This window comes from Gavialis gangeticus, unplaced genomic scaffold, assembly GCF_001723915.1.
Source record: "Gavialis gangeticus isolate Ggan-Ray unplaced genomic scaffold, GavGan_comp1, whole genome shotgun sequence".
NCBI classification, from domain to species: Eukaryota; Metazoa; Chordata; order Crocodylia; family Gavialidae; genus Gavialis; species Gavialis gangeticus.
The window spans coordinates 6,325,622-6,348,311 of NW_017729016.1; the positions used below are offsets into that span (position 1 = coordinate 6,325,622).

The 22,690-nt window shown below is 52.2% G+C and overlaps 1 protein-coding gene across 1 annotated transcript in view; it reads left to right on the forward strand.

Moving 5' to 3' along the window:
* PRKCB (protein kinase C beta) overlaps nucleotides 1-22,690 on the forward strand; it is a gene marked incomplete at its 5' end in the record, with an annotated part of 114,136 nt that overhangs the window by 51,212 nt on the left and 40,234 nt on the right. The window contains 5 exons of the mRNA XM_019512587.1: nucleotides 7,475-7,621; nucleotides 15,057-15,230; nucleotides 18,169-18,260; nucleotides 18,923-18,985; nucleotides 21,464-21,602. Coding sequence (XP_019368132.1) covers nucleotides 7,475-7,621; nucleotides 15,057-15,230; nucleotides 18,169-18,260; nucleotides 18,923-18,985; nucleotides 21,464-21,602 — 615 coding nt within the window. The remainder of the gene's footprint in view (nucleotides 1-7,474; nucleotides 7,622-15,056; nucleotides 15,231-18,168; nucleotides 18,261-18,922; nucleotides 18,986-21,463; nucleotides 21,603-22,690) is intronic.

Genomic DNA, 22,690 nt, shown 5'->3' on the forward strand with positions numbered 1-22,690 from the left:
ATTTAGTGACCTGGTCGTAAAAGGCCACCAGGTTGGTCTGACAGGACCTGCCGCTGATGAACCCGTGCTGGTTGCCCCTGAGCATGCAGTTCCCTGCTGGCCCCTCCTGGATGTGTGCCAGAATAATTTTCTCGAACAGCTTGCCTAGGATCGAGGTGAGACTAACTGGCCTATAGTTTCCCGGGTCCTCCTTCCTCCCTTTTTTGAAGATGGGAACCACATTGGCCCTCTTCCAGTCCTCCGTCACCACACCAGAGCACCACGAGTGCTCATAAAGCCGTGCCAGGGGACTTGCAATGACCTCGGCCAGCTCCTTTAGAACTCTAGGGTGGAGATCATCCAGACCGGCTGACTTGAATATGTCCAGCCCCTCCAGAAGCTCCCTAACTAAATCCTCGCTAACTCTTGGCCCAGGTGTGCCTCCTCCAGGGCCCAAAGGGGGCCCAGCAGGGAGGTGGCTGTTCTGGTCCCTACTTAGGAAGACGGAGGCAAAGAAATCGTTAAACATGTTAGCTTTGTTGTCTGGTGTGACGACCAAATTTCCCAATGCGTCCTGCAAGGGCCCCACATTACCCAGGACCTTCTTTTTACCCGGCTTGGGGCCAGGAGGGGTGTACAACAGTTGCATGCTCACTCTTACTGACATGGATGTGTTTCTTATTTATGGTCTATTGGCAGGGGTGGACCCAGGGGGTTGCACTGGTGCACTTGCACCCCTCTTCGATCCCTGCTGCACCCCACGTTTAACACCAACAGCCTGGCAGGCGCAGCAGCATTTCTAGTCAGGCTGGGCTGGGGGAGTCACTCCACGGCTTATTATCACCTACCTGATCCCTTGTAAACCCTTCATTTCAGAGGTGTTAATGACCCTCTCTTCTTTTTAATGGTCTCGATTTTCTACCAGCCAAGCTCACCCCTGTTCTGCCATGCTGCTCCTGGTCATGAAGCTCCTGTTTCACAGCCCTGCACGTTGTTTTGAACTCCCTCCAATGAAGTGCTGTTTGTTTTTTGCTTCAGTGTTAAAGTTTCTAGTTTATTTTTATCTGGAGAAAAATGTTTTGTGTTCTGCGTGGTGATGCATCTCACCGGGTGCACCCCCCTTTAAAAATCCTAGCTCTCCCTATGCCTATTGCATGCGCTAGTCTCTTGCCTTCTCTCAAATATTGTGCATTAATTTGATGTGCGCTTAATTTTCTTTGGAAGCGTGGGTTTGCTGCCAAGGGGAAAAGCCAGCGTGGAGCTTTGGGAAGTGACAGGTGTGCTGAGGGATCTTTGTCAGGCATGGCAGACAAACGCTGCACTAAAGTGCAGGTCTGGATAGTTGCTGCTTGTGGGTCTTTGCATACTGGAAGGTATTTGCTCAGTCCAGGGCTGAAGATACGACACTCGCTGCACGCAAGAAATGATGATACAATTGGGCTGCAGTTTTTATTAGAAGCAGCTTTTATTTCTCGTCCTCTGACACACAGCTGCATGACAAGCTCGGCTTTGCCAGTTCATTTTCATTTTTCCAGATTAGATCTCATCATTATTGTTTGGGACTCTGCAGTGTTCGTGTTTGTCAAAATGAACGTAATGTAGCTGGAAGAGGAAATTCATTAAGCTAATGCACTTCTAAGGCCACATGTTAATTTAGGAAGGACAAAGATTGCGTCCTGTGACGGCCTAATGTGTTCCTAATGTCAGGACAACGGAAACATTGTTTGAAATGGCAATTTTACTCCCATTTTGATGCACAATATAATGGTATCTGCTATAATCTGCTTTATCTGCAGCACACGAGGTTATAAATTAATATGATTAAGATACATTAAGATATTGGTATCATTGGACTTGAGGCGAAGCTTTGGAAAGGGATACGTAGATAACTGAACGCTAACAAGGAATTGATCTTTCAGAGACACTTTGTGCTAAACTGGGAACTGGCAGAATGTGCCGATGAGATTATCAGAGACTTAAGCATGGAGAAATTAAGGCTAATGAGACCCCTTTGAAGGTGCTTTCTGACTTTATCCTGTCTTCAGCACGGTTGCTTTACCCAGCACATTAAAGCTGTCCACCAAATTATGGGGGGGACGCTACATTGATTGTACTTGACACTGATTGGCAAGGCCAAGGGACTGTAGGGCAGGTGGGGGACGTGGCCTTTTTGTGAAGCTTGCAGCAGCCGTGCCGTGACAAAGGTGGCATCAGGTCCAGGTGTCTGAAGGAGGAGCTGAGAGAGAGCAGAGCCTCCTTTGGGAAGCTGGATCTGGATCTTGGAGGTGCCGCACGCTGCGCTGACCTAGCTTGCTCCCCGTCTCTCTTGTAGCCGTTGGGGTTTGCTGCCAGCTGCTTGTCATAACCCAGGGCTCTCTGGGAATGCTGGAAGTCCTGGCAAGGTCTTTTCTTCTGTGTGTCAACTTGTGGCATCTTGGGGAAGGTGTAGCTTTACTACCTTCCTCGTGAGAAAATCCTAATGTCCAGCCTCAACTTCCCTTTCTGCAGCGTGAGCCCATTGCTCCTTGTCCTGCCATCTGCCCCCACTGAGGACAGTCCAGCTCCATCCTCTTTGCGACCGCCCTGCAGGGAGGTGAAGGCTGCTAGGAAATCCTCCCTCAGTCTTCTCTTCTGCAGACTCAATCAGCCCAGTTGCCCTCTCCTCACCAGTCCCCCAGCTCCTGAACCATTTTCATTGCCCTCCACTGGACTTTCTCCAATGTGTCCACATCTGTTCTGTAGTGGGGGGGGGGGGGACAGCTGGACACAGGACTCCAGATGTGGCCTCACCAGTGCCAACTCTTGCTGGCATGGATGTGTTTCTTATTTATGGCCTGTTGCCACAGGTGGACCCAGGAGGTTGCACTGGTGCACTTGCACCCCACTTGGATCCCTGCTCCACCCAACGTTTGAGTGGGGAAAAACCACTGCCCTGGATCTGCTGGCAGTGCCCCTACCCATGCAGCCCTGGATGCTGGTAGCCTTCTTGGCAACAAGAGCACACTGCTGGCTCCTATTCAACTCATTGCTCACCATCCCTCCCAGGGCCTTTTCTGCAGAGCTGCTGCCCAGCCTGCCCCGGTGCGTGGGGTTGTTCCCTGCTCAGTGCAGGACTTTGCACTTCTTGTTGAGCCTCATGTGATTTCTTTTGGTTCAGTCCTCCAACTTGTTGAGGTCTCTGTGAATCCTACGACTACTCTCTGAATCCTGTATCTACTACTCCCCTGCCCCCCAGCTTGGTGTCACCTGCAGACTTGCTGAGGGTATATGTATTGGTATAGCAGTGGAGCTCAGAAATAAAATCAGAATAGTCCCATTTCACACTCCCCATCGGTGGCAGCCCTTGACTTTCTTCATCCTGTCCTTACAGCCTGGATAGGCAGGCCCTGAATCTCTGATTGAAGACCAAACTCTCCCAGTCACCTGTCTGCTTAGCCAAACTTTTGAGGATGTCCTTCTAGGTCGCGAGCGTGCAGTATAGCGCTCATTGTCATGCAGCCGGCAGGCGTGCTGCCATTTCATTCAAAACGATAAGGGCTAAGAGGAATCCAGCAATCAATTTGCATTAGCCCTGCCTGAACTTGCCTCTACCTGGGCAGCACAAATCAATAGGGCAACGTTTCAGTCCTGGTGACAGCCACACATGGCAGAGGCAGCGAACGGCGATGCATGGGCAGCTTGCCAGGTCCCCACAGGCCTCCCATCCCATTTTGCGTGCCGTGTTATCCGTGGCACACCTGGTCACGCCTCGTGCCCTGCTGACATGCCGCCTGCCCCCCTCAGCCCAGCGACATGTCTGGAATAAACACGCCGAGGCTTGAAGCGTGTTTTCTTTAACGTTTATCAGACGTTTGCAGGGACACCTTGATACGCGTGAACCGTGGAGGCTGTTGCAGAAAGGTGCAGCAAATGGATGGCATCAGGTTGGACTGGAGAGTGAAGGTCAAGTGCTTTTTTATTGTTATGATTTTATTTTTTGGTGGACAATATTTGGCATGGTTTCCTCGTTAGTCAGAGAGAGCGTGCATTAAAATAGCTTAGAGGTAGAAGCACAGGGCTATTGATAAAAGACAGCAGACTGCTGCACTTCTGCTTGGGGAGGGGTCTCCTTGCTCCCCCTGACTCTGCTCACAGACACGTTTCGGGAAAGGCCTTTTTTCTCCTGACCTGGCTGAACGCTATGCCTGATGTTCCAGGGAAGCGGCGCTGTGCTTATCCCCCAACTGCTGTCCTAGAAACTCATGCAATGTCACATTCAGGTCACACGCAAGATAAAATGTGATTTGAGGTGGCACTTCTCAAAGAACAAAAACTCCAATAACTTTCAGCAATGGCTCGGGTCGTCGTGAAAGATCAGGCCTGTCATTGCAGTCCAAAGTTGGATTATAACTTGTATTTAGGAAAATGCATCTTCCTCGGTTACTAATAATACTTAAGACAGCTAAAACAAAGCCAAGGTAAATCCTTGACATTATTTTTCAGTCTTCGTGTTATTCATTTTACTCCCTGCATTTCCCTCAGCACCAGAGTCTCACTTGAATGCACCAGAGCTCCTACGTTCAGGTTCTCCGTCCTAGCGCAGCGCTGCCGGGCCTCAGTTTTGAGCGTGGCAAAGGCAGCGCGCTTTTCTAAAACTGAAAATACAGAAGGCCTCAATTTCATGGCAATGTTATAACTACGCTTAAATTCTGTAAGAGTTTGTTTTCATGTGTGTGAATTCAGTATCGGATGTGACCTGATGAGAACGACACTTTTAGTCCCAGGTAGGAGTCCTGCATCCAGTGTTGGGCTTCTGCTGCAGAACGGATGTGGACGCATTGGAGAGAGTCCAGTGGAGGGCAGTGAAAACGGTTGTGGGGCTGGGGGCAGGACTGGTGAGGAGAGGCTGAGGGAAATGGGCCCGTTGCAGAAGAGAAGACCGAGGGGGATTGAATAGCAGCCTTCACCTCCCTGCAGGGGGGCTGCACAGAGGATGGAGCTGGGCTGGTCTCAGTGGGGGCAGGTGATGAACAAGGAGCAATGGGCTCAAGCTGCAGCAAGGGAAGTTGAGGTTGGATATTGGGAAAAGCTCTCTCACGAGGAGGGTAGTAAAGCACTGGAGCAGGCTCCCCAGAGAGGTGGTGGCATCTCCATCCTTGGAGGTTTTTAAGACCTGGCTAGACAAAGCCATGGCTGGGACGATGTAGCTGGGGCCGGTCCTGCTTGGAGCAGGGGGGTGGACTAGATGTGACCTCCTGAGCTCCCTTCAACCCCAATTGTCTGTGATAGGACGTGGGAGAGCTTTGCTCTCATGTGAATACTCCTTTTCATTGTGCTGTTACTTTTCCATATATAAAACAGCCTGGGAATATGACAGGTAACTCCTGCAAGCAAAAGGGCGCCACTCAGGCCTGGCTTCCACGTTTCAAAGGTCAGCCATGTTTCATTGCAGAGATATAAATCCCTCTTAAAACAGATTAAATGCCAGCGGCGACGTTCTCCCATGGGCTGGCTGCGCGTCCAAGGCTCCCGTGTCAAGAAGGCCGGGCGAAGTGACCTGGGCCGTGCCACTTGCATGTCCTTCTGCGCCGGCGCTGGGATTACCTTTCCAGGCCAGAGCTGCTGGTTCAAGATAAATGCTCTGTCTGCCAGGGGCTCATATTGGACACTTCAGAAACACAGGGTAGAGTCAATGCCCCGGGGAAAGTTACTTGCCATGCTTCCCTGTTCCCACCCCAGGCGGAGGGACCCACAGGGAAACAGCTGGGAGTGCGCAGGTTTTATTCACCGTGCCACGGCCGCGTCCAAGCTGTAAGAACACACGATGGGTCCAGCTAGGTGTTGACCTCGGCTCTGGAAATGTTTTTAAAGCCTACACATAATCATGATAATGTAATGGGGAAGTGCACCTTGCTGGGAGGCTGAATTTGTTGTTAATGCATGTCCTTGGTTGTCACTGTGTCTGCAGCAAGCCTGGGACAGAGCGGCTGAATGGCACAGCTGCTCCTCGGAGTCCTCCTCTGGAATTGCTGCTGCAATAAGCCTTCGGGATTTGCATCATTTCTTTAGCTTCCCACGCGGGGCTTTCTGACACAGGTTGGGAGAGCTGCAGGTGACCTTGAATGGGGAATTTTACAGCCAGGAGAACCTTGCAATAACCAATTAGCGGTAGCAAAGGCTTGGAGATTACCTGCGAGCCTCCTCTCCGGAGGAGCTGTGAGCGGCAGTCGAATTGAGCGACTGGCATCGGGTTAATGGAATTTCATGCTAGACTGAGCTCCGTGCAGCCTCTACGCTGCGGCGTACTGCTAAAAATTAAAACTGAATAAATTGTGAGGGAGCCTTTATAAATTCTGGTTCAGCACATTAGATAGTCACCGGACCAGTGACAAGGCACCGAGGAAGCGATGAGATTTAGCGTTTAAAAGTGTGAGCGGGTTTTCTTTCCTTATCTTTTTTGCATCACTTCTTAATAAGCAGTCGCGATTCAGCTGGGTCGTGCGATTGCTTTGAGGAGCGGGACGGGGCAGCAGTCTGTTCTGTTTTCGAAGTGTATTTTGGGGTTCGTGCATTTAGCCCAAATTGACACCGGAGAGCCCTTCTCTTCAGTATCAAGCGGTGATAAAAATACAGCTTAAGAAATCCCCCCGCCCAAAAAATAACCCCTCCCCTTATTTTGCTATAGCGTGTTTGTATTCAGTGTGGCCCTGGTCGTGGCGTGAGATGCACAGCAAGCCCAGTTCGGCATTGCGAAGGGAGCCCTAAATCGTATCGAACGTGTCATTCTTGATCTCCGCTGCCTCCCAGACCCGCGCTGAGGCTCAAGGTTTAAAATCCGAGGTGAACTTGTGACTTGCTCTCGAGCGCTCCTTGGCAGACGGTCGAGTGCTGCCATCTGATAGCAGTGTGCGAGGACAAGCTGGAGCCACGCCGCTCGCGGGGATGACGCGTGCCGTATCCCCGTCTCGACCGGACGGGATGTCTTCCCTGCAGGGGCGGCGCAAGCGCCCCGAGCAGTCGCTCAAACGGAGCTGGAAAAGTCCTAGCTGGGCATTTCTAAGGGCTAGTCTAAGTGCAGTGTAATTGGTGTCTTTTCCCCTCTCTCGTCTCTCCTTTAATATCTGGAGGCACTTCCTCCACGTGCCCGTCCAGAGAGCTTCCCCGGGGACCTGAAAGCTGGGGGGTTGAGTCAGCCTTTCGGCAACACAAAGCCCTCCAATGAAGGGTGATGAGTAGATAATGATTCAAGGTACCTCTCAAAGAGATTAATTTAAAAGGAGTTGAACAATGTCACGCACTGTGTTGCATTAGCCTGTTACAGGGTTATCCTTGGTGCTGTTTCTGCCATGCACGTGGGAAAGACCTTCCACGGCTCAGCCTTGCACAGACCCTAGGAATGAGCGGCTTGTTTAACGCGAGGTCGGGAGGATCCTCAGTCTTCAAACAAATCATTTTGTCTTATCATTTTCTTCTCCTCTTTTTTTTCCCTTCCCCACCACCTCCTTCCCTCTTGCAGAGAGCCAAGATCGGCCCAGGGTCTAAAGCGGCGGACGAGAAGGCGCAGAACGCTATTTCCAAATTTGACAACAATGGAAGCAGAGATCGGATGAAGCTGTCGGATTTTAATTTCCTGATGGTGCTGGGCAAAGGAAGCTTTGGCAAGGTGCAGTATTCGAAGGGCTGTCCGTGCACCCGTGGACAGCATCACGTTTCGTGTCGTTGGGTCTGCTGTGCTTCCTAGCCTGACCTGGCTCTGCTTCCTGCAGCCCCAGTGGTCCAGGCAGCATCTCTCCTATACCTGGGCGTAGGAGCGTGGGGAGCCGTGCCTTTCATCTGCATGAGTTCCCTGTCTCATTTGATGGTGGTTAAGATGGAACGGAGTTTGCATTTGAACTCGAGACGTGTAACCAGAGCAGTCGCAGAGCGACGGAGCAAGGGGCGAGAGCCCCCGGCTCCACGTCCGTATGTTTGCTGTTGTCCGGAGAGGTGGGACTCGCTGGAGTCTCCTCCGCAGTGCCGTCGGTGGGGATCCCGCTGCAGCACTAGACACGGCCCCTGCCCAAAGCAAAACGTCTTGCTGCCGCTCGCGTGCTTTTTGGAACGGGAGCCGGTTGCATTTTACATCCTGGAAGTGGTCGTTGTTCCCCACTCGCGCCGTGTCCTTGGGCGGCGTCAGCGGGAGCAGGGCACGGGGAGCGCGGGCTGTGGCGCTGCTCTTCAGGGGACTGGGAAACAGCTGATGTTTCTCAGCGACGGCGAGCTCAGACGTCTGGTTACTTCACTGCAAAAATTAGAAATGCTCTTTGTGGAAGCAGGGCTCAGTTGTTCCCTGAAAGAGCTTTTCTTTCCTGTTTATCTTTCCCCCCCAACACACACCTGATTTAATCATTGCAAACCTGCCTGAGCCCATTAATTGACTTCACTGGATTGCTTTCGTGGAGTAATCGTGGGACTCGGCATCTTCATTTGGTTTGGGGTTTTGCCAACTTTATCGTGATTTGCATTCCACGTTCCAGCGCTCCACTTGCTGCTTTAGCTTCATAGTTTAGACCAGGTGGGAGGGTGTTTTTCCCCCTTTGTTGGTAGATCGGTACCGTGTTCTCTGCCGTGACAGATGGCCCGACATTCGAGTGTTTACTGAGGTGTTTTAATAGGGGTCAAATATTCCTCCACCTCTGTGCAAGTATCCGAGGTGGGCTGCTGAGAACGGACGCGGCACTGACGTGCAGTGGCGCATCTCTTCCGGGCTCTGCGGCTCATCCCTTAACTCAAGTCGCCACCTCCAGGAGCCTCTGTTTTCCCATCTGCAAAATGGGGATATCTCTGAACAGCGGTACAGAAGGAGCCGAGATGAATGCATGCATTTCCACCCCCAACCCGCTGAACCCGTGTGTGATGCTCCCGAGAGGAAGTCATCTGTGGAAAGTCTCCAGAGAGGGCTGTGGCTAACAGATGATTTAATAAAACCAAAGCCGCGGCGAAGATAAAGGTAGTCCCATTTGTTCTATTGCTTTTGCCTTTGAATAACAAGCAACCCCCACATCCAGAGCTCTAGACCCCCTAACAATTAGCATCCTCCCAGCAGTATTCAGCAAACGCGTGCAAATTAATTCACCCGAACCCGCTTCGAAGCCACGGGAGCATGCTGCGCGCGTCTCCCCCAGACCTAGCAAATAGATGCAGAAAGCGAGCGCGTTCTTCCAGCCGTTCAGCAGAAGGCGCTTTATCGCAGCCCTGAGCAAGGACGTTTGCAAACGGGGACGCTGGTGAAATCTTAACTGAAAGCCAGTTGTGGCTTTTGCCCCCTCTCCACCCACTTAATCCCTTCTGAAGCCTCCTGCGCGGCATCTGGGAATTGTGGAGCTTTTCCTCCTGTTTTTAATTTGAGAAACTTGAACAACCCCCTCCGCTGGCTGCATGGCTTATATAATGGGAAAGTGTGACTGAAGCTGTTTTATGGAACAGACTGTTATAAATATGCTAATTAGTGCTTGTTAAAACAGAACATTGGCTTATGCGATTAGAGCCAGCTTGGTTCGCGCGTGCGCCCACGGCTTACGGGGGTAGCATCCCCTGGCTTTTCTTCTCATCCTCTACTTCAGAGACATCCCTTGCACGCGCTGGACTCGGCGGTTCCAGCTGCCTGCACCCCTGGCAAAGGGGCATCCAGGAGGGCATGTCCGAGGGTTGAAGCTTTGCTGAGTTTGGCAGAGAGCACGTCCTTAAGCATCATCGTTATTTATGTCCCCCGTGGCTTCAAGTCTGCACGGAGGGCCTCGACTCCCTGCCCCGCCACGAGCGAGGTCGTGGGGCAGAGCACGTGCAAAGCAGGCATCGCCCCATCACGCGGCACGTCGCGGTCTCGGGTGCGTCTGGGCTCTGCCGGGCAGGTGTGAGAAGCGAACCTGTCCCTAAGTGCGCGCGGCTGCTTGAGCCGTAATTTGGGTCCGTCGCAGCCGCTTCTCACAGCTCTCTCCGTCTCTGCAGCCTCACCCCTCCACTTGCATGTTTTGCTGTACACTGTCAACCTCCTTCTCCCGAGTCATTGATTTTTAGATTCAAAGAGCCGTATGAGTGTGATCAGACCTATTTCCGTGAGTCTCTGGAATAAGCACGTTAACCCTTTGGCAGCAGGAGCTCAGATTTGCTGCTTAGTATTCTCCTCGCTCGCCGGCGGTGGCTAGCCGGCATCAGGGAAATGTGGATATTGCCCTCGGTGGAGTTGAACAAACCTGTTCGCTTTTCATCCAGAGTTGGAAGCTCTCCAGTTATTATGCTGGAGCCTTCCCAAGCACATACGCTATATTACAGAAATAAATCAAGTTAAATATCAACTTATTGTGCACTCGGGAAAAAATATCGCGGTCGGTCTTCCAGAGTGTGTGCAGTAGGCGGAAACCCACGGCAAGGGCTGGCGTTGCAGCGCGGGGGATGGAGCCGTCCTCCCGTCCTGTTGCTGCCGGGGGCCAGCTGTAGACTTGTCGGCAGTGCTGGGGGGCCACGTGCCCTGAGCGCGCACGCATCCCCCTCGCCCAGGCTGGACCACCTCGGCACGCTCCTGGGCTGGGCACCAGCTGGTGCGCCGACCCTCCTGGGAGGAGCCGACCAGCTAGAAATGAGGGGATTGCTCCTTGTGCCTTGGCAAGTGGAGCCCTTGCCGTTGCCCAGGCCTGTTGCACTTGGCAAGGCCTCGGGTCATTTTGCTTGGCTCGACAGTAAGTCTCGAAAAGTTAAATGCTGCAACTTGCTCGTATATTTTCAGCAAATCGCTGTCGTGCTCTCAAGCTGTCGGTCGTTCCTGGGGGTTTTCTGGCCGATTCCTTTGCTTCTGCTGTGCAGGATGAGCAGGGGGAGAGGGGGCTTGTAGGTCCCATGAACATTTTCAAGGTTTATTTTTACAAAGCTCCTGCTCTCCACTGGGGCAGAGCCTGGACCTTGCAAGACTGTGTTTGCAGACCGAGCCCCGCAACGGGCTGGTTGTTGGGGCAGGGCACAGCAGAGACATGGACCGTGGCAGTGAGCACCCGGACCGCGGGGGCCGTGGTCACTTGGGCCCTCCTGCTCTTGCTCACCCGGAAATTTCACCTGCCGAAGGGCTCATTAGCATCAACCTTACTCCTGGCGAACCTTAGCCTTGGAGGGTCGAGGCTTTCTGATGAAGGCTCGCTGTGTGCATCCAGTTAAGGATGCCAGCAGGCTTGCTTGACCAAATTCAGTTGGCTTGATTCCTCCTCCCTCCCCCGCTTCCTTTTATATTCCACTTATCTGTTTTTCATTCACTGCAAAATACACTGAGAGTCGCTGGAGGCTGCCCTCCAACGACCGCTCCTTTTTTATCCTGACACTTTGGTTGTAGGGAGCCCCAGTAGACATGGTTCCCTGATGTCCATCCGAAGACAGGAGAGAGGGTGTAGAGATACCTGAACTGGTTCGGGTACTGGGGGAGTTTAGCTTCAGTCGCAGAGAGTGGGCGAAGTCATGTCTGTGCTGCATTGCAGATGTGCCCTTTCCACTTCATATCGATGTGCCTAGTCGGTCCTCAGCTGCCGAGATGAAGAAGGATGGATGGGAGTAGTAGCAGGAAGGAGCAAGATGGCCCTGAAGACAGGAGCATAAACCTCCCCATTTGGTTTTTTGCTTCAATCTGCACAAGCCAGGAGCTGTGTTCTTATGCAGTGACTCCATCCCTGGAGGGTTTGAAGTCCCGGCTAGGCCAAACATGAACTAGTTAGGGCTGGTCCTGCTTTGAGCAGGGGGTTGGATTAGATGCAACCCTCCAACCCTGCATTTGTTGATTCTTTGACTCGGGGACCTGCCGCTGCATGCGCCGTCCTTCCTAACGGGCCAAGGGCGAGACGCAGCAGTCAGTCGTGCAGGTGCAAGCTCGGGGGTGGCTCATGCCTGGGGGTTACTCCAGATGTGCACCTGCATAGCCGAAACCTAGGTGAGGCCCCACAGGCCCAACCGTTCAGATGTAAAGCGGAGCAATCCAGGTTTTTGCAGCGCACGTTTCTCCCATGCAAACGAGCCCTGCTTTTCTGCCGACAGACACATGGCAGCTGTAAGGGTAGACGCTCTTTTCTGCATCCCAGCGATGCGCTTTGCTGGGCTTGGCTGCCATACCCAACGCTTCTAGCTCAAACCTGGCAGCAGCTTTTTGCTTTTAATTTTGCACCGGGGTAAATCGCTGCCTCGCTCCACGGCAGAGGCGAAGCTGGGTGGCGGGGCCGCGGAGGCGCCCTCTGATTTGACGGGAGCGGTGCGCAGACATTGCACTAGCGCTGTCCGGCTGTTAATGGGATGTTCGCCCGGGAGGGGTAGACGCCAGATGAGTTCAAACCCACCGCATGATCGTTTGCAGTCCCCGAACTCTGTTCTCCGGTGGCTGCTTTTATCTTGAAATTCAATCAATTTTTTCTTTGTACCTCGGGGAAAACTTCCTGGTGTGTTTATTTCGGAGTGTGTTTTGTTACCAGAAAGATGCAGCCTCCTTCCCGGAGGCTTCCAGGCGAGTTATCGTTTCAAAGCATCGGACCGTTGTGCCAAGTCTGTGCCGCAGCACCGTGTCTGGGAGCAGCGCGCAGCCTGGCCGTCCTTTCAAGGAGGCAGCCTTGTTGCACGAGGCTGGAGACGCCAGCTCCAGAGATGCCCGGTCCTTTCAGGATGGGTTGGGAGCAGCAAGGCTGAGCCTGGCATCTTCCAGGCACCCACATTACGGTTTATTCCTTCCCCCGCTTCCAGATCTGTCGCTCTCCCCAGGCCACTGCCAAGCAGTCTCCCTGTCCCCGTTTGTGGCCTGAGCCCCTTGCTTTGGATAAATGAGAACTGATTCTGTTGATTAAAATCCAATCAGGGCGACTTGTAAATCTGGAGAGCCTCTATGAGCATGGAGAGGATCGATGAATACTGTCCCTTCGATCCTAACAAATCGGAAGAGATTGCACCGTGCAAGCGGGCAGACTAATACAGTTTTAACCCTAGGCTTATGTGTTGCAGTATCCATAAAACTTCCCAGGCATTAACCAGATAATTGCTACGAACAGTTTTGCAAGAGGGGCGAATTCTGCAAAGCCAGCTGTGTGCCGGAGGGACAGGTAGGGTGGAGATCTGGTTTGATGCCATGCATCGTTTGCAGCAATCGACCCCTGCAAGGAGATTCTGGCTCCTAACCCCCCACTCTGTCTGCAGCATCTCTCTGCAGGTCGCAATCCCTGTCTTTTGAAAAAGCACCAAGCCTCCTGAGCTCCTGGGTGCACCAAGGTTTTCAAAAGTGGCTTGAATCTGCAGGCAGCTGAAAACGGCCCCCCTGATGGTGTGAATTGTCTGAGGTTGCCACTGCTGAGTATCCTAAATGCTGACCCTTTTGTGGGGATATAAATGTTGACAGTTTTTTGCCTAAGCAACCTTTTGTAGACTCGTTCCCCTTGCTGGACTCAAGGGCTCCCTTAGAAGAGGCCAACTTTTAGCTCTTGCTCATGTCTTGACTCTGGAAAAATGACAGAGCAGTTCTTCTGTTGTAAAATGCTCAGAGAGACGACAGCAGGCCTGAGTGGTTTAGGCACTCTGGATTCCTGTTTGAAATCTCATGTGAATCATGCATTGGTGTTTGCACGCCTAACAGTGCTCATGTTGCGTGGCACCTTTCCGAGGATCTCGGGGCACCCCTGGGGGCTCTGGCTGAGAATCGGTGGTCTGAATACTTGGACTGCGTTCAGGAGCTTTGCTTGCTTCTGAGTGTCAACGTGAGGCTGAATTTTGCGCTGTGACCCTCGTTTCAACTTAAAGCTCCAGATCTTTGGAGTTATTCTGGGTTTGCAGCGGTGAATTGGGCTCCGTCTGCCCTGTGTAATGAAACCCTGCTCAATGCTGATTTGATCCGTGATGTTCTCGCTGTGTTTCGTCTTCCTCGGGTCATGCAAAGCCTGGTGTTTTTGCTGGAAATCCAGTCTCTTGCCTTTCAGAACTTGTCGTCCAAGGCCTTTCCTAGCATTTTCTTTGCATATCTGCTATCCTCTGAAATGATCTCTGTTTCACCCAATTGGTGCTGATTTCCCATAACTTATTTTCAAAGTGTCTTAACTTATGTTCCTGTTGTGACCTGAGGATTTCAACAGTTTCTTTTAAATGCAGAGTAATTCAGTTCTGCTGAATATTTGAATTCAGCACAACGACAGGGGGAGAAAACAAGAAGCAAACCATGGTCTCCGGTGACCAGGGTTTATTTCGGAAGCAGTCCCACAGCAAACTGGAGCAATGTGTCTTAATAATGGGCAGGGTGTCGATGGGATTTTTTTTCCAGGTTCCTCAGTCAGGGTGATTTGATTAATGAGAGAAAGTGGTATTACCAGGAGGGAGTGCAGCCCGGTTTATAATCATAAATAAATCTGCAAAGCCGACTCAATTGGTTTAAAATACTAGGTGAGCAAATTCTTTTGCAAGAGAGAAAGCAGTTGCTGAGCTCAGGATGCAAGAATAACTGTGTCTTGGTGACCACTGGAAACCCCGGTGCCTTTTGCCCCTGCCGGGCAAAGTGGGAGGGAATTAACTTCTTTGGTTCAATTTTTGCCACTGTTGATAGGCTTGAAAGTGTCCTAGTGTCCATGGCAGCTCCACGCCTTGAGAGCCACGGCATCTGGTGGCAGCTGTCAGGTGGAAGTTGGTCTTGTGACTGAGGTGCTAGCCGGTGGTTCGAGAGGTCTGGGCAGTGCTGCTGACCCCCTGCCTGACCCTCTGCCTGACCCTGAGTGGGTTTTAAAGGTGCTGAGATCAGTCAGGCCCTTGGGACGCTTGTACACGTCACGGCATTTGTGGCACTTGTGGAAATCTCATTTAGGGTGTGAACCTTCAGGCACCTCCACCCCTTTAAAAATTTGCCCCGTGGTATGTCTGTGCTGCTGTTCCCCGCTTTCACCTGGGGAATGAAAGCACCGAGTCCCCTCACAGGGATGCTGGGAGGATGCATTCACAACTGCGGCCACGATCATGGGGGGCACAAACCCAGCGTGGACCTCCTGGCACGTGGGATGGCGAAGCGGAAGCTGCAGAAGCTTAGTGGGTGGGGCTGCCTCTTGTCATCTCCCCCCTTCTTCCCCACGCAGGTCATGCTCGCGGAGAGGAAGGGCACAGACGAGCTCTATGCCGTTAAGATCCTGAAGAAGGACGTCATTATACAGGACGATGACGTGGAGTGCACCATGGTGGAGAAGCGCGTGCTAGCGCTGTCCGGGAAGCCTCCCTTCCTAACGCAGCTCCATTCCTGCTTTCAAACGATGGTAAGTGTGCGGTGGCACTCCTGTTGCCACGGGCTTGTGCCAAACCGCTTCTCTAAGTGGCATCGCTTGATTAATGATCTTGTTTCGCAGGCCAGGCTAAGAACCAGACGGGGAGTGCCCGCCTGGTCAGGGCTGCAATGAGAATTGGAAGTGTTGGGGAAGGGGCTCTGTCTAACCAATCCAGATAGGAAAAGAGACTTCCTCCCTGCCACTATCCCATCCTCCCTGGCCCCTATGATCATAACACACCACACACTTAGAATAATAGAAAGTTAGGGCTGGAAGGGACCTCAGGAAGACCAAGCAGGACCCATCCCAATGGCATCATCCCAGCCAAGGCTTTGTCTACCTGGGTCTTCAACACCTCCAAGGATGGAGACTGCACCACCTCTCTGGGTGACCTGTTCTAGTGCTTCACCCTCCTAGTGAGAAAGCTCTTCCTAATATCTAACCTAAACTTCCCTTGCTGCAACTGGAGACCATTGGCTTCCCCTCTGCCTTAGGGAGGGGCTGACACATTGCAGGGGGCTCTGGAAATGCCTGCTTAGACGCTGCCCAATATGTATGCAAACATGGAGGCAGGAAGGAAAACATTGGCTTTGTGCATGCTTAAAAATGGAGGCTGGGGTGGAAAGAAGCCAGACCTCTTGAAGTCTTATCGTCGGCCAACCTTTGGCTGAATTGGATCCAGCTGCTTAGGAAAGACCCTTTGCGAGGAGCTGAGTTATAAACCAGAGAGCAGGATGGAGTCGTTTCCCTCCCGTGAGATGCGCTGCGGGGAATGACAAGGCTGAGCTGGTGGTGAATCCTAATAAGTCCAGGAAACGCAGCCTGAAACGGGCATGCTATTAAACTTGTGCAAATCAGAACTGGGGGGAGAAGCTTCTTTAAAGCAATCTCTGGCCAGATGCTGAGCAACACGTCAACAAAAATGCCCAGGTACTTGTCAGCCGGAGCAGGGAGCAGTAATCGGCAGAGTCCTTTAGACAGGCAACAATGCAGCCTAGGAGGATTACATTTTAATAGTATCCCAGCAATTTGATTTACCAGCCATTCAGAGTATTGAAAGCGTGTGGACCAGCTTTGCAGTACCGTAATCAAAATATGGCAGGGGAAGCTATTTCACTCACCATCTTTGTGACATCTGAAGTGAGTCAGTGCAGGATTATTTCTAGGAGACCTACAGTAGCTTAATAGTAATCATATTTGTAATGTAATCAAAATGTGTAGCCGAGTGTATTATCAAATGCAAGCACAAAGCACTTTGATTTCTGAGAGCACTGTCTAGAGCGCAGTTCCCAGCCTGGGCTGTTAGTGCAGTCGGCCAAATCCACGTCTTCAAGAACGAGGAGACGGGAATGAATAAGAACGGCTGTTCAAGCCTATAGGAGAAGTCCCCGAGCTTCGCGCCCTTGCCTGCCGGGAGCTTGTGGACTGGAAGAAATGAGTCTGAGTCACAGCATCGTTACGGAGCAGGAGGCAGGGTCACAGACGGGGAGGGTTGAAGGGAGCTCAGGAGGTCACATCTAGTCCGACCCCCTGCTCCAAGCAGGACCAGCCCCAGCTACATCATCCCAGCCAAGGCTTTGTGTACCTGGGTCTTCAACACCTCCAAGGATGGAGACTCCTCCACCACCTCTCTGGGTAGCCTCTTCCAGTGCTTCACCACCCTCCTCGTGAGAGAGTTTTTCCTAATATCCAGCCTCAACTTCCCTTGCTGCAGCCTGAGCCCATTGCTAATTGTCCTGTCACCTGCCCCCACTGAGACCAGCCCAGCTCCATCCTCTTTGCAGCCCCCCTGCTATTAAATCCCCCTTGGTCTTCTCTTCTGCAGACTAAATCAGCCCAGTTCCCTCTGCCTCTCCTCACAGACCTGTCCCCCAGCCCACAACCATTTTCACTGCCCTCCGCTGGGCTCTCTCCAGCTTGTCCACATCCTTTCTAGAGCGCGGCTAGGAGATGGGCCCTGGTGGGTGTCCTGCCTTTCCTTCCAGCTGCAATGCAGAGCAAGGTGGGATGAATTCGAACTCAGCAGCTGATTTGCAGAACGAAGAGCTTGTGAGCCCAAACGCTTCCACCTTCTCCGCCCTCTCCCTGGGTTGTAGGACCCGAGGGAGAGGGTGCTGCTTCCCTTGGGGTGACTGAGCCCAGCTAGACACCCCGGGAACGTGCCGTTTTCCAGCAAGTTCGTTATCCCGGTGCTTATGCAATCCTGGTGCTTTTTTCTTTTTCCAAAGATAGGAACCAGGGTGGCGTTTCATCGCTGGGTGTGCATCTCCCCGCCTGCAGCCAGACAAACCATCTGGCTGCTTTTATTCATAAAACAACTTCTTTTTAAGCACAAACTCACTGTTTTGCTCTAGACGGAGGGAAGCTTGAGCCCTGGTTGTATGACAGTAGCCATCTCCTTAATAGTCTTCTCCCTTGACATTGATTGATGTGTTTAGGAAACAGATGCAAACAAGCTGAATGCTGTTTTGCTTCTGAGTTATTACCATGAGGGAATTAGTGCGACTGTGGAAACAACTGTCCCCTTGCCTGGTGTGGAGCTGGATCATGAGCAGAGAAGTGGCTTCGCTGATGATACCGAGTGCGGTGTTTCCTGGCCAGCTTCATTGCAGACCCGCTCTGTCCCAGATCCCCCCGGGCAAATCAGCAGCTTTCCATGAGACTCCAGCAAAGAGCACCCCATGCTTTGAAAGGAGCTGGTGTGTCTGTCTGGCCACCCTGCACCGTGCAGCTCCAGACATCGCTGGCACTGTGTGGCAGGGGCCAGCGCTTACAATTAAGCACTTACAATATATAACGACAGACCTGGGGCATTTTGCAGAGGCACAAATGGCCCTTCTGTGCCGCTGACAATCGAGCCCCCAGCCTGCGGCTTTGCTGAATTGCATGCTCTGCTGCAGCTGCTGTTGATTTTCATCTTGTTCTCTAGGATCGCTTATATTTTGTGATGGAGTACGTGAACGGCGGCGACTTGATGTACCAGATTCAGCAAGTCGGGAGGTTTAAAGAGCCGCATGCTGTGTAAGTCCCGCGTGAACGTTTGTGCTTTCAGGGGAGGCGCTGGATGCTTCGGAGTAGCGCCGCCGGCGTCTGGGAAGCAGGAGAGGAGGGACATGCCTCGGGGTGGGGAGTTCAGGGATGTTGACCAAGGCGCATTCAGCGGTGTTGGCTCTGCGCTCTCTTCTGAGCTGTACATCACCATATATTTCACCAGATGCTTCATAAATGAAAAGCCTCAACACAGATGTTGAGGCTTGGGACCACCCACCTGTGCAAGGGGAGCCACATCCCTGTGTCACGACCCCCCAAAGCACAGAGCTGGTTTTCTTCCTGGCCTCTCCAAACCGGCATGTAACTTTGCATGCAGTATCCCACCCGGTCCTGGTAACGAACTGCCAGAGATTGTGTCTCTGTGTTTTTAATGAGAATCTATGTAATCAGAAGTGAAAGCCACACACTAGCCCGCAGCAACCCAGTCGTATTATTATGACCCCTGTGGGGCACGCGCCAAGTTATGTCACCGCCATGTGATCCTTGTCCAGTGTTTTCACAGCGCGACTGTCTTGATCCTGCAGTGCCACGCACCCAGCATGCTCCATCCCCCGTAATTAGATTGGAAGGCTTTTCATTTTAATTTATCTGCATTAATTATCTGCGTCTTCCTGTTAAATCTTTCATTTCAGATTCTATGCAGCTGAAATTGCCATTGGCCTCTTCTTCCTGCAAAGCAAAGGCATCATTTATCGGTAGGTGAGCATGTTTCTCCATCTCTTCCCCCTCTCAAATGAACTTCTGAACAAACCGGGCTCTGCTTTTTGTGCTGATTTGCAGCTGGTGCTTTGGGCTCAAGCATGCAGCGGCCTCGCGTTCAGCCTCCTTCAAGGGCCGTCCCCCATCCCCATGTCGCGGCTCCCAGCTTGGCAGCGCTGAATACATCGGCCGTAAATGGAGCTTGGTGGCCTGTTAATGTCACTGGCTTGTGACCAAGTGTTCACCTTTAGGTTTTGTAAGGAAGAGAGGTCATAAAAGTAGCTTTGATGCTTCTTCTGACACACTTGCACACTCACTCTCTCACATTACTCTTTGCACATCATAAATCATGGCAGATTGATTGAGACGTGGGTTTTACCGTAAGGCATTGCTTTCTCATTATTGAGGCTTAAATGAAGTGCTTATGAGTGGCTTGTCCTGAGACTTCCGGTATAAAGCTGATGCTCACTGTTCAGAGGCCTGCGCTTCGTTTCATCGGGCAGCATGCCTTGCACCATCGCTGGCATCTGGCAGCTGGGTGCTGTGCCATCGCTCTCCCAGGCTGGAGTCCCCACAAGGTCCAAGGAGGGCAAGAGCCCCTGCAAGGACTGCCAGCTGCCCTTAACGGCCCGGGGAAACCAAACGCCAGCCCCGCACGGATGCACTGAGGAGCTGCTGCAACTCTGCTCCAAAGACCCAAGAAGTGGGGGGGGGGGGCCCTTCTGCTTGCCCCTTGGGGTCCTTTTCCCCTCTCTGAAATGACACGGTGCCTTGCACATGTCTGTCCTTGGCCTATCCGCGTGCTCAGCTCTGCCACTATATTTAGCACAAAGAGAAAATAAAAAAATAAAAAAAAAGGGAGAAACTTAAAAAGCAAGAGGCTGCAAATTCCCTGTTTTCACTTTGTTGAGCAAAGATGTGTTTAGCTGGAACGGAGGGCGTCTTCCTTCCCGGGGTGGTTTTGCAAATATCATTATCCTATGATACGGGCCCTTTCCCAAATACTGTGCTGAGCTGTGCGCCCTGAGGCTGTAGGGTTAGCCCACTCCTGTGCCGGCGGCCCCCAACATTTTGGTGCTGGACCTGCGAGACGGTGCCATGACTTGTCCGTGCCCTTCAGAGCAGGGCAGGGCTGTGTCTGGAGAGGGCAGAGAGTGGTGAAGCGCGTGACGAGCGGGATGGGATGAAGGCCAGCGGGCTGCTGGGTGAGGAGCGCTGAATATTTAGGGGAGTCTTTTCCAGCCTCTTGCAATGGACTCCGCCATAGCTCCCAATTAGAGAAAAATCCTGGTCATTTGCTTTGGAACAAAGGCAGGGTGTGAAAAGGGCAACCAGGGAATGGCCTCTAACGAGCAAGCAAACCAACCCCCAAATGCTCCTTTACTGGGGCTCGGCTGCCTTGTCTGTGCACTGCCATGGACTGGAGGCTCTCGGGGAGACCTCAGGTGCCCTGAATCACTGGGGTGCTGTTGAAGTCCAGGGAGCTGCACTTATTTATGCTACCTGGGGATCTGGCCCTGTCTGCGGAGGGGAAGGTGTGAATATTGCTGCAGTGCCCAGTTCGTGTCCCGGCCCCCTGGCTTGTCAAAGAGATTGGTGGCCCCTCGGTGCCCATGGTGGCTGATGGCAATCGGCTCGGCGTTCACGGTCTATACCCTGACCACAGACCGCTCGGTCTCCTGTCTGGTGGCTTCACCCTCGCTATTGGGCAGTGTCTCGGCACACGCGCCATTTCCCAAACTGGAGAGCTCGGAGCATTGCTTCCTTGCACAGAGCATAAATAAGCCAGTAGCAATGCAGACCGCTTAAGTGCTCAGTAATTACGTGGGAGACGATCAGCTATAATTGAAGCACTGAGCACGTCCCAGCCGGTTCCTCATAACTCACTGGCCAGGACAAGAGCCTGAACCAGGGATCTCGACGGCAGAAGCCACGTGGTTTTGTAGCTCGAGCTAGGCAGCCCAGCGCTTGGGCCAAGAGCTAGAGCAGACTGTGTCTTGTGTGGGTCGGGATCAGGACAGCGCTGGCTGAGCTGACTTCAGGAAGAGATGTAGATGAGGCAAGAAGCTTTTCCAGCTTGGAGCGTACCTTATGATTGCTTGCAAACTTGCAAAACTCTTTGAGTTGCACAGAAGCTAGAGAAGAAAAATGATCTATTCAATCAGTGTCCTAGCCAGCACAGGTTTTTCTTTAATGAGTAGTTCCTGGTACTTTGTCCAGCCTGGTATTCATGCAGAATGAACGTTTTTCAAATAAAGCAATCTTGGCTGGCACGCTTCTGATTTCCTTCCTCCCCGTTGTTCCCAGAGCAGGTTTTTATGTCGAGCGCGTGGCGGGGGGTACGCGGGAGAAAGAGGAAATGAGAGGGACCTTTGCACGAAGGGACTTGGCTTCCAGATGCCTGTCAGCTTTGCATACTACCTCGCGCCATTTATGCTCTCGTGTGTAACGGTTGTCTTCCCCTCCCGCTGCAGAGACCTAAAGCTCGACAACGTGATGCTGGATAGTGAAGGGCACATAAAGATCGCCGACTTCGGCATGTGCAAGGAGAACATCTGGGACGGGGTGACCACCAAGACGTTTTGTGGCACGCCTGACTACATCGCCCCTGAGGTGAGCCAGCGAGACCGCAGCGTGACTTCAGATTGTGGGTGCGGGGGGGTTTTGAGGCTTTGGAAACTAAAAATGCCTCCTGGGAACGTGTGCTGGCCTCTGCCCTCCTGCTTTGGACAAGCGCAGGTGGAGGAAATGCAATGGCTTGGGTGCACTTCTTTTTTTCCTCTTGCAGTGGGTGTGAGGATTGAGTTGCCTTTGCCACAGGCCCTCAAATGATTATTGGCAGCTGGCTGAGCCCGCCGGCAGCCACATTGATCTAAATCAGAGAGAAGAGAGGTCTTCTCGGGACTTGGAGGACACTTGCAGAGCAAAATGAGAGCTAGAGCTAGCCGGAAATCTCCTCTCGGCTCCAGCAGGAAATGCTGTTTCTGCAGCATCGAGCCTAAAAATGTTCAGCCCTGGCCCTCGTGCTGGGGACGGGGGCTCCACGCTGCCTATAGGTGCGATCTGGTGCTCTCTGCCAAGGTGGTACCTTGGAGACTAACTCATTCAGAGGCAGGAGCTCCTTGCACAGGAAGACTCCAGTGGGAGTGGGCGGGCAGAGCGCCATTCGTACTGGTCTTGACTGGCAAACCAGTTGCCTCGGGTAGGTGGAGCCTCAACCCTGTTTGTAACGTCTGCTTTTGGGTAGGATTGGAGAAGGGAGGATTATGGAAAACAGAATTGCCAGGAAATAATCTTCCCCCATTGAAATAAAACCCTCAGGTGTCCCCCGCCGCATTGCAGCGAGTGCTGGCGGCTGTACGTTGAAGGATCGCCCTCTCCGTTCACGCCAAACTGTTCAACATATTAAGCCGGGTGTCAGCATATTATTTTAACGACTGATGGAGTCGTGTATGACAAATGGTGCTAAAAGCACTGTAGGGGCGCGTTTTAATAATTTATTCCGGATAGCCAGTGTTGCGTTTGATCCTAAGTACCTGTCCTCCCTGCAAAAAACACAAACATCAAATCTTCTTGCATTTTGCTGAATGTTCAGTTCAGCAATGAAATATTAATATCTATCCATTTAAATATTTTAGGGAAATAAATGTACTTCATGGATGTGTCAAATTATGCCCCAGTATTCGAAACTGCGTTGTGTT